The sequence below is a fragment of the Spermophilus citellus genome (assembly GCF_964194105.1).
Source record: "Spermophilus citellus genome assembly, chromosome: 15".
NCBI lineage: Eukaryota > Metazoa > Chordata > Mammalia > Rodentia > Sciuridae > Spermophilus > Spermophilus citellus.
This window is the reverse complement of record NC_138195.1, coordinates 95,826,916-95,839,937: the sequence shown is the minus strand read 5'-3', so window position 1 is coordinate 95,839,937 and position 13,022 is coordinate 95,826,916. Positions and strand designations below refer to the sequence as shown.

The 13,022-nt window shown below is 51.7% G+C and overlaps 1 protein-coding gene across 1 annotated transcript in view; it reads left to right on the top strand.

Moving 5' to 3' along the window:
• TCERG1L (transcription elongation regulator 1 like) overlaps window positions 1-13,022 on the top strand; it is a gene marked incomplete at both ends in the record, with an annotated part of 174,005 nt that overhangs the window by 133,525 nt on the left and 27,458 nt on the right. The window contains one exon of the mRNA XM_081268127.1: window positions 10,753-10,822. Coding sequence (XP_081124253.1) covers window positions 10,753-10,822 — 70 coding nt within the window. The remainder of the gene's footprint in view (window positions 1-10,752; window positions 10,823-13,022) is intronic.

The following is a 13,022-nucleotide window of genomic DNA, read 5'->3' as shown; positions in this document are numbered from 1 at the left end:
AGATACGTAAAAATGGCCCTGGGTTCCGGGACGATAGCAATAGATTTGGTGATTCTCTTTCCTCCTTTGATCAAGTGGCATCCAGTATTAAAAGAGATGTTTTGTGTCCTGAAAGAGGCTCAAAAACCATTATAGAAATCAGTCTCCCAAGGTTCTTCCTCGTGGACAGAACAGTGCATAGCTTGGGAAGATCATGAGAACTTCTAGGCCTAGGAGAAGCATTAAGGCCCAGTTTATCCTAAAGGTGATTTATCCCCTGGCAGAGGGTGAGTAAGCGGGCAGACTCCCTGCTCTCTTCTTCAACTTGCATGCTTCCAGATAATTGGATGTGATTTCATTTTTTCCCCAAAGAATTAGTAGAAATAAGAAAGAAATGAACTTGTTAAAGGCCATGCGTGATGGCTCTCCCTTTTCTATCATCTGGACATCAGCCGGGTCTGAGCAAAAGCAGGGTTCTCTGCCATCTCAAGGCCTGGGGGCCTGAGAGTGAAGGACAGGATCCTGCATTGCCTGCCGGAGGTCAATGCTCCCTTTCCCTCTGTTAACAGGACCCTCATTTCATGCTTATAATAGAGAGCTGAGCCTTAAATCAGCCCAACCCAACTGGAAAGACCTCATTAGTTTAAATTTATGCCCATGGTATTCTATCTCCCACCAACTTTACCCTGGTGGACCTTCGACTATTCTCTGCAGATAGACGAGAGAATACAAAATTGTATGTAGTTGTAAAAACATTTTTTTTGTCCACAAATTAATTTTATTCTATAATTTGCAAACTGGTTATTGTTTTTCCTCCAGTACCCATATTTTCCCTCCCTTCTTCCCTCCCCCTATTCCCCTTTCTCTATTCTACTGGTCTGCCTTTCACTTATTTTTCTATTTTTACTATTTTGGGAGGGGGTACCAGGGATTATACTCAAGAACACTTGACCACTGAGCCACATCCCCAGCCCTATTTTGGATTTTATTTAGAGACAGGGTCTTGCTGAGTTGCTTAGTGCCTCACTCGTGCTAAGGCTGGCTTTGAACTTGTGATCCTCCTGCCTCAGCCTCCTGCGCTGCTGGGATTACACCTGTAATCTGTTTATTTCTACTTGGTGCATTATAGATATCCATAAAGGTGGAGGTCGTGGTATGCTGTGCCATACACACAGTGTGATTTTGTCATGTTCATTGGCATTACCCCCTTTCCTGTCCCTCCTCCCCCACCTTAATCTCCTTCTACTCCACTGATTTCCCTCTGACTTCTTGATATCTGACCGCCCTTTCCACGCCTTATTTTGCTCTAGTTCCAGCATATGAGAGAGAACATCCAACCCTTGGTTTTCTGAGTCTGGCTTCTTTCACTCAGCAGGATGTTCTCTCATTCCATCAATTTACTAACAAATGCCACAACTGCATTCTTCTCGTGGCTGAGTGAAACTCCATGGTGTATATATACAAACATTTTCTTGATCCATTCATCTGCTGGCCCCTGGGCTGGATCCACAACTTGGCTACTGTGAATTGCACTGCTAAATCATTAATGGGGCTGCCTCACTATAGTATGCTGATTTTAATTCTTTGTGGATAAATACTGAAGAGTGGGACAGCTGGGTCATTTGGTTTGATTCCTAGTTTTTAGCGGAATCTCCGTACCGCTTTTCAGAGTGGTTGGACTAATTTGCAGTCTCACCAACCTTGTACCTTTCCCCCATATTCTCACCAGCATTCATTATTAATTGTATTCTTGACCTTGCCATTCTGACTGGAGTGAGATGGAATTTCAATGTAGTTTTAATTTGAACTTCCCTGATGGCTAGAGATGTCGAACATTTTTCATATATTTTTGGCCATTTGTGTTTCTTTTTTTGAAAAGTGTCTGTTTAGTTCTTCTGCCCATTTATTAATTGGGCCATTTGTTTTTTGGTGTTAAAATTTTTGACTTCTTTACATATTGTGGATATTCATCTTCTATGGAGGAACAGGCAAAGATCTTCTCCCATTCTGCAGGCTCTCTCTCTACACTCTGTTTCCTTTGTTGTGTAGATGTTTTTTTTAGTTTGATGGCCTGCCACTTGTTGATTTTTTTTATTTTATTTCTTGAGCTTTAGGGGTCTTGTTAAGGAAGCCAGTGCCTATACCAATATGTTGAAGTGTTGACCCTGAGTTTTTCTTCTACCAGTTGCAAAGTTTCTGTTCTAACTCCTACAACTTCCATCCACTTTAATTTGTCTTTCATGCAGGATGAAAAAAAGGATCTAGTTTCTCCTTTTACATAAGGATATCCAGTTTTCCCAGCACCATTTGTTAAAATGATCATCTTTTCTCTTGCATATCAGATGACTGTCCCAACATGGGGCTTGTCTCTACATTTCTATTCTATTCCCTTGGTTTCATGTCTGCGTGTTGCTGTTTTTGCTACTATATCTCTGTAATAGAATTTAAGATATATTGTGCTGTGTCCTGCATTGTTCTTCTTACTAAATAGGGTTGCTTTGGCTCTTCTGGATCTGTTATTCTTCCAAATTAATTGTATAACTGTTTTTTTTCCTAGTACTGTGAAGAATGTCATTGGTATTCAGAATGGGGATTGCACTGAGTCTGTATATATCTCTTTTGGTATTATGAACATTTTGACAATATTAATTCTGCTGTACAAGAACATGGGAGGTCTTTCCATCTTCTAAGGTCTTCTTCAATTTATTTCTTCAGTGTTTCATAATATTCATTGTGGGGGTCTTTACCTCTTTTCTTATATTAATTCCCAAGTATTTTATTAGGTTATTGTGAATGGGATAGTTTTCCTAATTTACTTTTCAGAAGATTCATTATAGGGGTATTATATTCATAAGTTATTGATTTATTAATGTTGATATTGCATTCTGGTACTTTCCTGCAAAGTCTTCTGGTAGAAATTTTTGCATCTTGTAGACATAGGATCATATCACCAATAGACAGAGGTAATTTGACCTCTTCTTTTCCTTTTTGGATCCCTTGACCTTCCTTCTTTTACCTGATTGTTCTGAGTGACTGAGTTTCAAGGGCTATGTTGAAGAGGAGTGGTGAGAGTGGACATCCTTGTCTTGTTCCTGAGTTTAAAGGAAATGTTTCAGGTTTTCTCTGTTCAGTATGATGTTGGCCTTGGGTCTGTTTTCTACCACCTGGTTATAAAACTATTTTTAATATGACCTCCTCTTATAAATAGAGGAAGAGATGGTCTTAAAACATTATTTTTTGTTTAGATGATTCTTAAAGATATGCAAATGACCATGACCTCAACTTTCAATGTCCAGTTGCCAGGGTAGAATTGGTCCTGAAGAGCATAATTTCTATTTCCTAAAATTCATCTGGAGAGTTTTGCAGCCAAACAATTAGGGCAGAAGTTGTTTCTGGAAGATTAATTAATGATGAAGGAGCTGAGTGGATGACCTCCAGCCAGTGTGGCACCATCCTGATGGTCATTCATCACGACTCATCGAGTGCTTTGACCCTCATTATTGCAACACGCTCTGGGGAGACTGTGATAAGCTCTTGGTGGAGAATTTTGCTTTCACATTTTGTTCATCTATGAATCATTCCAGATTTCAGGCTATTAATTCTGGTTTCCAGTCTGAAATGCAACAATTAAGCATTCCAGTTGACCCCCATTATTTTTCAAGAGACAAATGGAATAAGTGGATTTTATAGATGTCCACTAAATGGACTGCTGTTGGGTTTGCACAGTGTGTGGATGGGCAGCACATGGTATTAGGAAGTCTATGGGTGGGATCCAGAACTGCCCAGAGCACTAAGCTGCTCATCACCCAGCAGATTAGGGAAGAAGCCGCTTTTTCATTCTGTTAGCATTGCTGAGGGATTCAAGTGAAGGCCTGAATTATTTTCTAATTACCTTGCAATGCATCCAGATTTTTTATGGCTCTGTAGCTTTGCTGTTAGTTGAGAATAAATGCCTGTTGAACTAAAGTGAAATGAGAAGCACCAGGCTTCACCCCAAGCCCATCCATTACATGCCCTGCCATTCTTGGGGAGATTACCATCTCTTCACTGTGGTGGTCCTGGCCTTGGTCTTCCCACCAGCTCTACTCCTCAAACCTCTCCGAGGTCCTCCACCTTCCCAGGCAGCTGCAGAGCCTCTCTCCCTGCAGTCTGGCTGGGGTGCCGCAGCTTCAGCGTCTTGCAGCCCTGCCTGCCCTGTCCACTGAGTGCATACCGACTCTGTGCTGGGAGCCCCTACAGCCAATGGGAAACAGCAGAGGCGATTGGATATTGGGAGCTGGGCTCTTCCTCTGGGGGACAAGAAGAAGCAGGGAGAAATAGACAGTGGAAGCCCCACCCCTGCATTTTCAGTGCCTCTGATGGCTTGGCCAAGTAGGGTAGAGGCTTGGGAAGAGAACTGAAGAGGTGAGTGTCCTCTGGCCAGGAGAGTGGAGGGACGCGGACAGCAAGGAGCTCCCAGGTGTGGCTGCAGGTGAGTGCCATGGTATTGGATACCAATTGCTGCCATAACAAATCATCTCCAAAAAGGAGGTTTCAAACAAGACACACGGCCAGCTTCCAGGTAGAGAGGGTGGAGTCCAGTGGAGTCCCCGGGCCTGGGCAGGCCGTGCTCCTAGGCTCTGGGGAGGATGCCCACCCCACTCTTCCTGCTTCCAGAGGCACCTGGTTCCCCTGCCGCACGGTGCCCTCCTCCAGCTTCAGCTTAGCACCCTGGCATCTCAAGTCTGACTTGCATCCTCTCCTATTCTCCCACGGGTCCACCTGGGTGGTGGGGAGGGTCTCCCATCCTAAGGCGAGCTGGAGCAAACTGGACTCCCCCTACCAAACACTGGACAGATCAGGTTCCAGGTTGGGACGCCCATGTTCTGAGAGGCACTATTCTGTGCCCCACGGTCTTTATGCCCATTGTGAAGAAGACAGAATTGAGGAACAGGGATTAATCAAGTTGCCAAGGTCATGCTTCTATCCCTGTGATCTGGGCTTTTCACCCCAAATCGGTCTGAGAAGGAGGCCTGGCCAGGCCTGCTGTGGGCTGCCCCATGCTCCCTCCCCTCCTCCCCTGCCTGAGGTACAGTCAGGAGGCTCCTGAGCTTCGATTGTTCTGCAAACATTTCAGTTGTTGATATTCAGGACGAATGTGATTCATGATGACGTTTATTCCACCAAGCAGGGTATGAAATTGGCCTGTGGGTAAACACAGCTGCGGTTAGTGAATGGTCATTTGTCCAAGTATTAATTGGTCCAGACAGCATGTACTGGGTCTGCACATCACAATGGGACCAGGTGGCCCTGGCGCCGAGCAGGACCCAGAGCCACCGAGATACACATGTTGGAGCTTTCATAAGCCGAGGTGCTTCCTTGAATCCAGGGACTCAGGTGGGTGTGGGGGGTGCTCCCCACACGCAGCACGATTGCCCCACTCCGAGGGAGGCGTCTTTTGAGAGGGAGCTGCAGTCAGTACGGTCACCTCCTGCCACCCAGGGTCAGGCCTGCTCTTGGCACAGTGAGCGCCTTGTTTACCAAGTTGCATTTCAGTGGCCGCATTAGTCAGCTTCTCTATGTGACATGCCAGGTGAATGGCAAGGGGCAGGTGATCTCTTGGGAGGCTCCCCGTTGACAGAGGCAGGAAGCAGAGGGTGGTGCTCTTGTTTAACACCTGTGGGATCCTCCAGGTAGCTCCTGTTAGGGAAGGGACTAGCCTGGGGTGCTGGGCGCTGCTGGGCCTTAGCTTGCACTCCTGTCACGAGCCTCTCAGCTGTTTGGCCTCCACAAGGGAGGCTGATGGACAGGGCAGGGGCTGAGCCAGGCTCTAGCACTGCACTTTCTTACCTCCTGGAGGCCTTGTCACCCTCTGTGCCTTGGGCCCCTGACTGTCACACAGGAGGGCTGGAGTAGTGCCCTGCACTTAATACCCAGGAGCAAAGGAAGGAAGTGGGGAGGGGGGACACAGTTCCCTCCTAAGTCCTAGGGACTCTGGTGACCTGCCCTGGGCCTAGCACAGGCCTCCAGCTAGGAGCATTTGTGGGCAGGAAGCCACGTGCCCTGGGGGCTGGGAAGAGGTCAGGGTGGTGGGTGGCCGAGCATAGTGAGCACTCAAACTATGGCCCAGAGTCCTCCCTGGAGCAAGGTACCCACACAAGACCCCAGAAGATGGGGTGCAAGAAAGAAGTCTGTTGCAGCCCCTGAGGCAAGAGGGAAAAGGCCCATGGGCTGAGAGGAGGGTGCCCAGGGGTTCTCTGAGACGCCAGGGCTTGAGAAGCTCTGGGATGCCTGTGGCACTGAACAGAGAGCACATTGCTGCCTCCCCATCCCAGGGCTGTCTGTGTACTTTGCCCACCACGGTTCCCAACCAAACGCAGCGCCTCCTCCCTGAGCTTCAGCTGGGGACCCCAGTCTATCCAGACAGAATGCCCCTGGAGCCACCGTGCCGGCAGCTGCAGCCATCAGCCCAGTCAGCAGGCTCTTCTTTGCCTAAATTGAACTCTTGGCATTGGTCTTGACTGCACCCCAGGAGTACAGAGAAGCCAGTTCAGTGTCTGTCGGTGTCTGTCTGGACCTGCGGGTGCAGCCCCTCTGCCGTTGGGTGGGTCTGACCTGCTCCTTCACCCAGGACCTTGGTCCTGCTGCAGCCCCCACCGCCCACCTGTCCTGCCTGCTTGGTGGGGAGACTGCTCATGGACATGAGGTCAGACCCGCCACCTGCTGGCAGGCCCACTGGCCAGGCTTTCCCCGCGGGTGCTCTCTGTCGTCGCCAGGGAGAGCCGCTTCATCTGGCCTTCTGTGTGCTGGAAGTAGTCACTCCTCTGCACCCCTGAAGGAGCCCAGGTGCCCCTCACAGGGATAAGACTGCACCATTCATCACCCTTTTTTTCTCATTTATAATTGCAAAACTTAGACAGAACAAGATGGCCTGCGAGTGGCTGACCAGTCCACTGAGGGGCTCATGGATTTCAGACCATGTGCAGAGAGCCATCTGCGGCAGGGCCCAGCTCTGAGGGAGCAGAGCCAGTGGCCTGGCCTGCGCCTGGCGAGCACTGGGTCTCTGCCCCAGGCAGGTTCACAGGTGGGACTCTGGTCCAGCCAGCCTCCAACTCAGCCAGCATCCTGTGGGCTCGTGGGGCTGTGCACAGGCTCAGGTGGTACTCAGTGCCACCGCAGCAAGGCCACACCCGGGTCAATGGCTTTCCAAGTCCAGATGGAAGCTCAGTGCCACTTCATCCACAGGCCCCCAGCTTCTCTGTTTACAGACTCTGGGGTCCCAGGGGCCATGGCACTCGGGCAGGCCCTCTCGGCAGTGCTCAGCCACCCCAGGTCGGGAGGGGATGGGGAGAAGGCCTGATGTCTCGTTCCTCTGAGTGACCTGATGCTGCTCTGGTGTGAAGTCACCTGGCCACAGTCTCTCCCTGCTGATCTCTGCAGTCAGCCCCAGAGCTCCCAGGAGTCACATCCTGCAGCCAGCTTGCTCCAGGGTGCGCCTCTGCTGGGGACAGCTGCTTCCTGAAGCCAAGGCAGGGACACTGAAGTGGGGTATGCCTGGCAGGCCCGCGTGGGTGCTGGGCAGCGTTGCCACCTCATGGAACACCCACCCTGAAGGGAAGGACTGGAAGTTTCTGTCCAATGCCTGGGTGACAGTGCTGCGCCCCAGGCAGGTGGTGCCAGGACAGACTCCCTTGTCCTCACCACGTGGCAGTCACCTGGTCCCTTGGGTTAGGGTTAGGGTCAGAGGCCTCACCCACAACTCCTGGGACTTAAGTCAGTTTTAGCAGGGATTCCCACCCCCCTTTAAGGCCAGACATGACGGACATCCACACTTCCCCTCCCAGCAGGGAAGACCCGGGCTCACAGGCTGGGGGCTTCTCCATCAACCTCACTCCATGAACTCGGTGACTTAGAAGCACACGCACTTATACTCACGTTGTGTACGTGCATCTACTGTGTGATTGGGCCTTACTGGAGTTGCCGCATCAAAAGGTACATGCATCTTACACGTCTGTGACAAGTAGCAGCACATCTTCCTTCGAAGGGACGATCTGTTCCCACTCCCACGGACTTGTTCTGTGTCAGTGCTGTCAGTCATCAAAACTTAATTCCCAAAGGCATTCTTTGTTTCAATTGGCCTTTCTTTAATTTTGAGCAAAATGGAATCGTTTTTCGCAGGTTTGCGGCCCCTGTCTGTTCTGTCTTCCTGGGAAGCGCTTCAGCTCTCGTCTTCCTTATTGAGTTAGGTGGGCTCTTGTAAATCAAGGTGTCAGTGGGCTTCGGCTGGAATGGCCTTCTAATATTTGCCCTTGTCTTTTGATTTTCTTTTGCCATAAGATGAGTCATTCCTGTGTTTTTCGTATTATGGTAAAATATTCCCAACATGAATCTCGCCGTTTGGCCAGTCTTAAGTGTCTTCTTCAGCGGCATCAAGTATGTCCACGAGGTGGTCTGTCATCACATGGTGACAGACCAGAGTCTCCCGAGGACTGGGCGTGAGCTCCCTGTGCCCCACCCCTCCGGGCCCTGGCAGCCCTGTGTCTGGGACCCACCGATATTTTCTTGGAGTGTCTTCCTCGCTGTACTGACGGGGTCTTTTGAGAAGTGACTGTTTCATTTTGGTCCAGTCCAGTGCACCGGTGTCTTGTTGGCTGTTATGGTGTCACATTTAGGAAACCGTCTGCCCAGGGTGGGCCAGCTTTCCCCTTCTCTTGTAGGAGTCTCAGCCCCTTGCTCCGTTTCTGAACTATCCCCAGTTGGCTTCCGAGCACGGGCTTCCTCTGGGGGGTCTCTGTTAAACCCTCCTCAGGCCCTGGCTGATTTGGCTGGTCGCGGGCTCCCACCCATGTCTGTACTGTTCAGAGGACCTTGTTCTCATGGCCTGGTCACAGCTCTTCCTGTCCCTACCTGTGGTCAGCAGGACAGCCACCTTCTCCACTCTCTTCACTGTGCTTGTGGCAGTCAGCTCTGAGTGGTGACTCTAGGCAGCCCTCCAGCTCGGTGGCAGGTGCAGAGGCCACCTGAGAGCTCCTCTCACCTGACGCCCATTGGTCTTCTGCTTTTAAATTTAGACAAGTTGCAGATATTTTCCTTTGTGGTTTCTGAATTGTGTGTTCAGAGGCAAAGAAGCCCCCACTCGTGCTCAGATCATTCAGTCTAAACCCGACCGACAGTACGCACAGTCCTCTTGATAACAGCAGTGAGTGTGCGGCTCCGTTCTTCACATTTTAAGGATTTCTGTGTTTCCCATCTGCCTTCCCTGGAGCACAATCCAGTTTAGGATTATTGAGTCATGTGGGCCCTTATAAACCAAGGTGTCAGTGGGCTCTGTGTTCCTCCCTCGGTTGACCTTTTCATTTCCCTTCATCTCCCACCTCATCTGCCTGGAAGATGAATGGATAAGCCCCCTCCCCCCGCAAAATCTGATCATTCTTCAGAATCGAGCCAGGATTTCCTACCTCTGGCCACCCAGGCAGGAGGCAGGCCTGGGGAAAGGTCTACACAGCATGAAGTGTGGACATGGCGGGGGGAAGAGTCAGATCACACTGCTTCAGGTGAGAGGGACAGAGGGCCACCACCAAGAGCCTGGGAAGCCCCTGTGGGCTCTGCTGGGGCCTGAGTGCCGTCCTCACCTACTGCCCTATAAGAAGCCTGGGTCCTGAGCCAGCTGCATTTGGAAGGACCACCCTCCCTGTGCCGGGTCCCTTTCCTAGTGGAGACTCCACACCAGGAAACGTACAACTGCTGGCCTTGCTGGAGGAGGAGGGGTGGCTGGCCCACAGCCAGTTTTTGCTTGGGAAGCAGTTGGGGTCCCCTGGTAGGGTGACCATGTGGCTGTGTGCATGGCAGGAAGGAGGGGGTGTGGGCAGGCTGTTGGTGAAACGAGGCCACTTGAAGGGTAAGCAGCCAGGGCTCAGGTAGGCCATGAGCCTCCAGAGCCCGACCCTCCCTCTCACCCACAGCCCTGTGCACCCCACAGCAGAGCACAGCTCTCATGAGCCGAGCCTAGAATGGGTCACAGTTGAGAGCCACAGCCGAGTTGGGATGGCGCCTAGCATTTTGCCAGTACTTTTGAGTTCTCGCGGAGTTCCTGTTGAGTTCCGGTTGAGCTCTCGCGGGGATTCCTGGAGAGTTCGCGTTGGTTGGTGAAGTTCCGGTGGAGGGAGTTCCCGTTGGTTTGTGGTGTGTCCTGGAGAAAGCCGCGTGGGTGGCGTTCGTGGGAGTTCGGAAATAAAGTTTGTTCCTGCTTGAGTGGCTCGTGATTTGTGCCCAGCCAGACTGCGGCAGGTCACCAGTAGGATTTGGTGGGAAGTGAATGGTCGGGTTGTCAGAGAAAATGTGCAGGTCAGGCAGCACGGAGTCACCCCTCCCAAGGGTGCACTCATGTGAGCTTCCCCGGAAGGAGGTCGAAGCTCTGGGGCGCCATGAGGCAGCTGCTGAGTGTCCTTCATTAGCCAGTGGACAGGGAGGTGGCTGGGCTGGCAGTTCCCCTACCACCTGGACAGGAGACAGAGGAGTCCAGGGTCAGGTGTTTGCCCACCCTGCACATTCCACCCCCTGGAAAGTGCAGCAGCCTCTAAATGGACGCCAGCTAAAAAGGACCTCTCTTCAGGTCGGCAGAGTGAGGCTCCCCTTCTGCTGAGACCTGGGAATGTGCCCCTTGGAGGAGAAGGCTAGCTGCTGGGTTGGAGTCAGTCTCTAACAGAGGTCTGTTTCCTTGGTTTCCAGAGAAGCTGCTGGTGTGCCGAGCACTGAGTCTGACCCTCCAGCCTCATTGATTTGATTTTCTTTCAGCTGATAGCAGCGATGGATCCAGTTCGGAAGATGGCAGGGAATACCAAAGTGTGAAAACCAAGAGGAATCGGTAGGTGGCAGCGTCCTTTCCTAGTGGGGCTTCCGTAATGGGGACTTAGGTGGTGTGCAGAGAGATCTCTTTGACTGCAAATGAAGGATGGCAAGAGAGTTTGGGGTCTGTCCTGGAACCTGCTCTGGGCACCTCAGAGAAGCTCTGGCTTCTGAGACACTGTGGACAGTCTCGGTCCATCCCTGTCCTCCCAGGGCCACTTCCAACCCCGCCTGTGCTTCTGGAATGGAGGGAGTGGTCAGGGTGGGCCAGGCGCTGAGGAGCAGGCGAGGCTCTGGTGGGCATCGTGGAATGACACTCCAGCCCCGTGCCTTACCGGCTGAGTGACTCTGGGCAGCTGATCCAGCCTGGTCCCAGGGGCCTCATCTGTAATGGGACTGCAGGGTTGAGAAATGCCTGTGGCACTCGGTGACGGGATCCATTCCAGCTGGCCCATTGCCCATAGCTGTAGGACCGGTCTTTCCTCCCAGCAGGGCGTGGCTCTTCCTTGGTCCCTCCTACAGGGCAGCTGGCCAGCCTTTCTTCATACACTGAGCTCCACATCAAAGGCGAAGTTGGGGAAGTTGGGGAGCACGTGTCTGAGCCCCCCCCCCCCCGTGTGGCCCACAGAGGGAGGCGGCTGTGGCCTGCACACCGTCCTGGCGGAGGAGGCGAGAGTGACTCCAGAAGGTGCCTCCGTGCGCCCTCAGAGGCTGTTTCCTGAGCTTGGTCATCAGTGACCGTGGAGCCTGGGTCTCCTGCAGTGGACGCACCCACACGAGCACTGTTCCTCTACCCAGCCCCCTTCATGAGAACCACCGCCCAGGCCTGCAGCGCGGATCCTGAGGCAGTGGCCGAGCGTGGCACTGTGGTGCTTCCTTCTCTTAGAAGTGTGCTTCAGGAGCTGGTCTTTTCTGTGACCAACACTTGTCCTAGCCAAGGAAGCAGGAGATGCTCTCTGTGCCTTTCCCAGCTCCTCGGCCCTTCCTCCTGGGATGTTCCAGTAGAGGATGAAGGACACTGATGTGACCAAGTGCCACTATTCTGACAAGTGGGGGTTCAAGGAACTCAAGGGTACCCCAGGTTAGATAGGAACAAGACCTGCATTCTGTGATAAGCAGACACCACAGAACTTTCTAGAACAAAGAAGGGCAGGATAAGCACAGTCCTCCCCAACTCCAGGAGGGGTCTGGCAGGAGGTGGGAACCTCCTCTTCTCCCTGGACATCTGCTGCCTCACCTACAGCACTCTGGAGCCAGCAACTGCGGTTGGGAGGATACCAGGGCAGCCATGAAGCAGAAACCAGTTCCACGTGGCCCCAGGGTGGGCCTTCTGCCCACCTCAGGGCCTATTTTCCTGCTGCCCCAAATCTCCTTAGAAGGCTGCTTCTAGGGGTCAAAGTTGGGTGGCCACCGGTAGTGGACACATGGGGTCTCTGATGATGGCAAAGGTCCAGGAAGCGGGGGGAGGTTGCCTCTTGGCCCCAGGGCCACACTGTGGACATTGGCCAAGCCAGCCCTGCTGTCTGTGCACACGCATGCTGAGCTTGAAAGGTGTTGGTTGTGTTTCGTGTTGGGCAATCTGACCTGTCCATCAAGGAACATGCCTGTGGAGTCTGCTGGAATCAGTCTGTTTGGCCCTTTTGGTATAAATAATAGAATTTTCCTCATCAAAAAGCACTTAAAATCCTCCTTCAAGGTGGGACTATTCAGCAGCTATTTTATGATATTTGAGGGAAAAAAAGGAGTAAAACTGAGGAGAGGGCTCTGGAAGCAATGTCTGCCCCTGGTTTCTTAGGAACCCTGGCACAACCTAGGCATGTTCAGGGCATTCATATGCAAATGAGCAGAGTGGATTGGGCCAGTGATCGAGGCCCAAATGGTACTTTTCCTGAACTTCCCTTGGAGTGGAGAGCGTCACAATGACAAGCTGTCGACTCCCTGGCCAGGGCCATTAGGGAAAGCGCCTGCTCACTGCTGGGCAGATGTGCTCATGGCAGGGCCACCCCCCTCCCTGCCACCAGAAAGGTGGCTGATTGTTGCTGGTCCCCTTTCTGTGGGTGCTGGGAGGTCCTGGAGGTTCTGATGTGCACATCTTCATAGCTGGTATCTGCTTCTCGAGTTTATTTTAAGGAGTTGGGGTTTTTTTCAAATAGTCGGATTGTCTTAGGGATTCAGCTAAAGTATGTCATGTGTTTAAAAAACCAGAATGAAAGCATCCA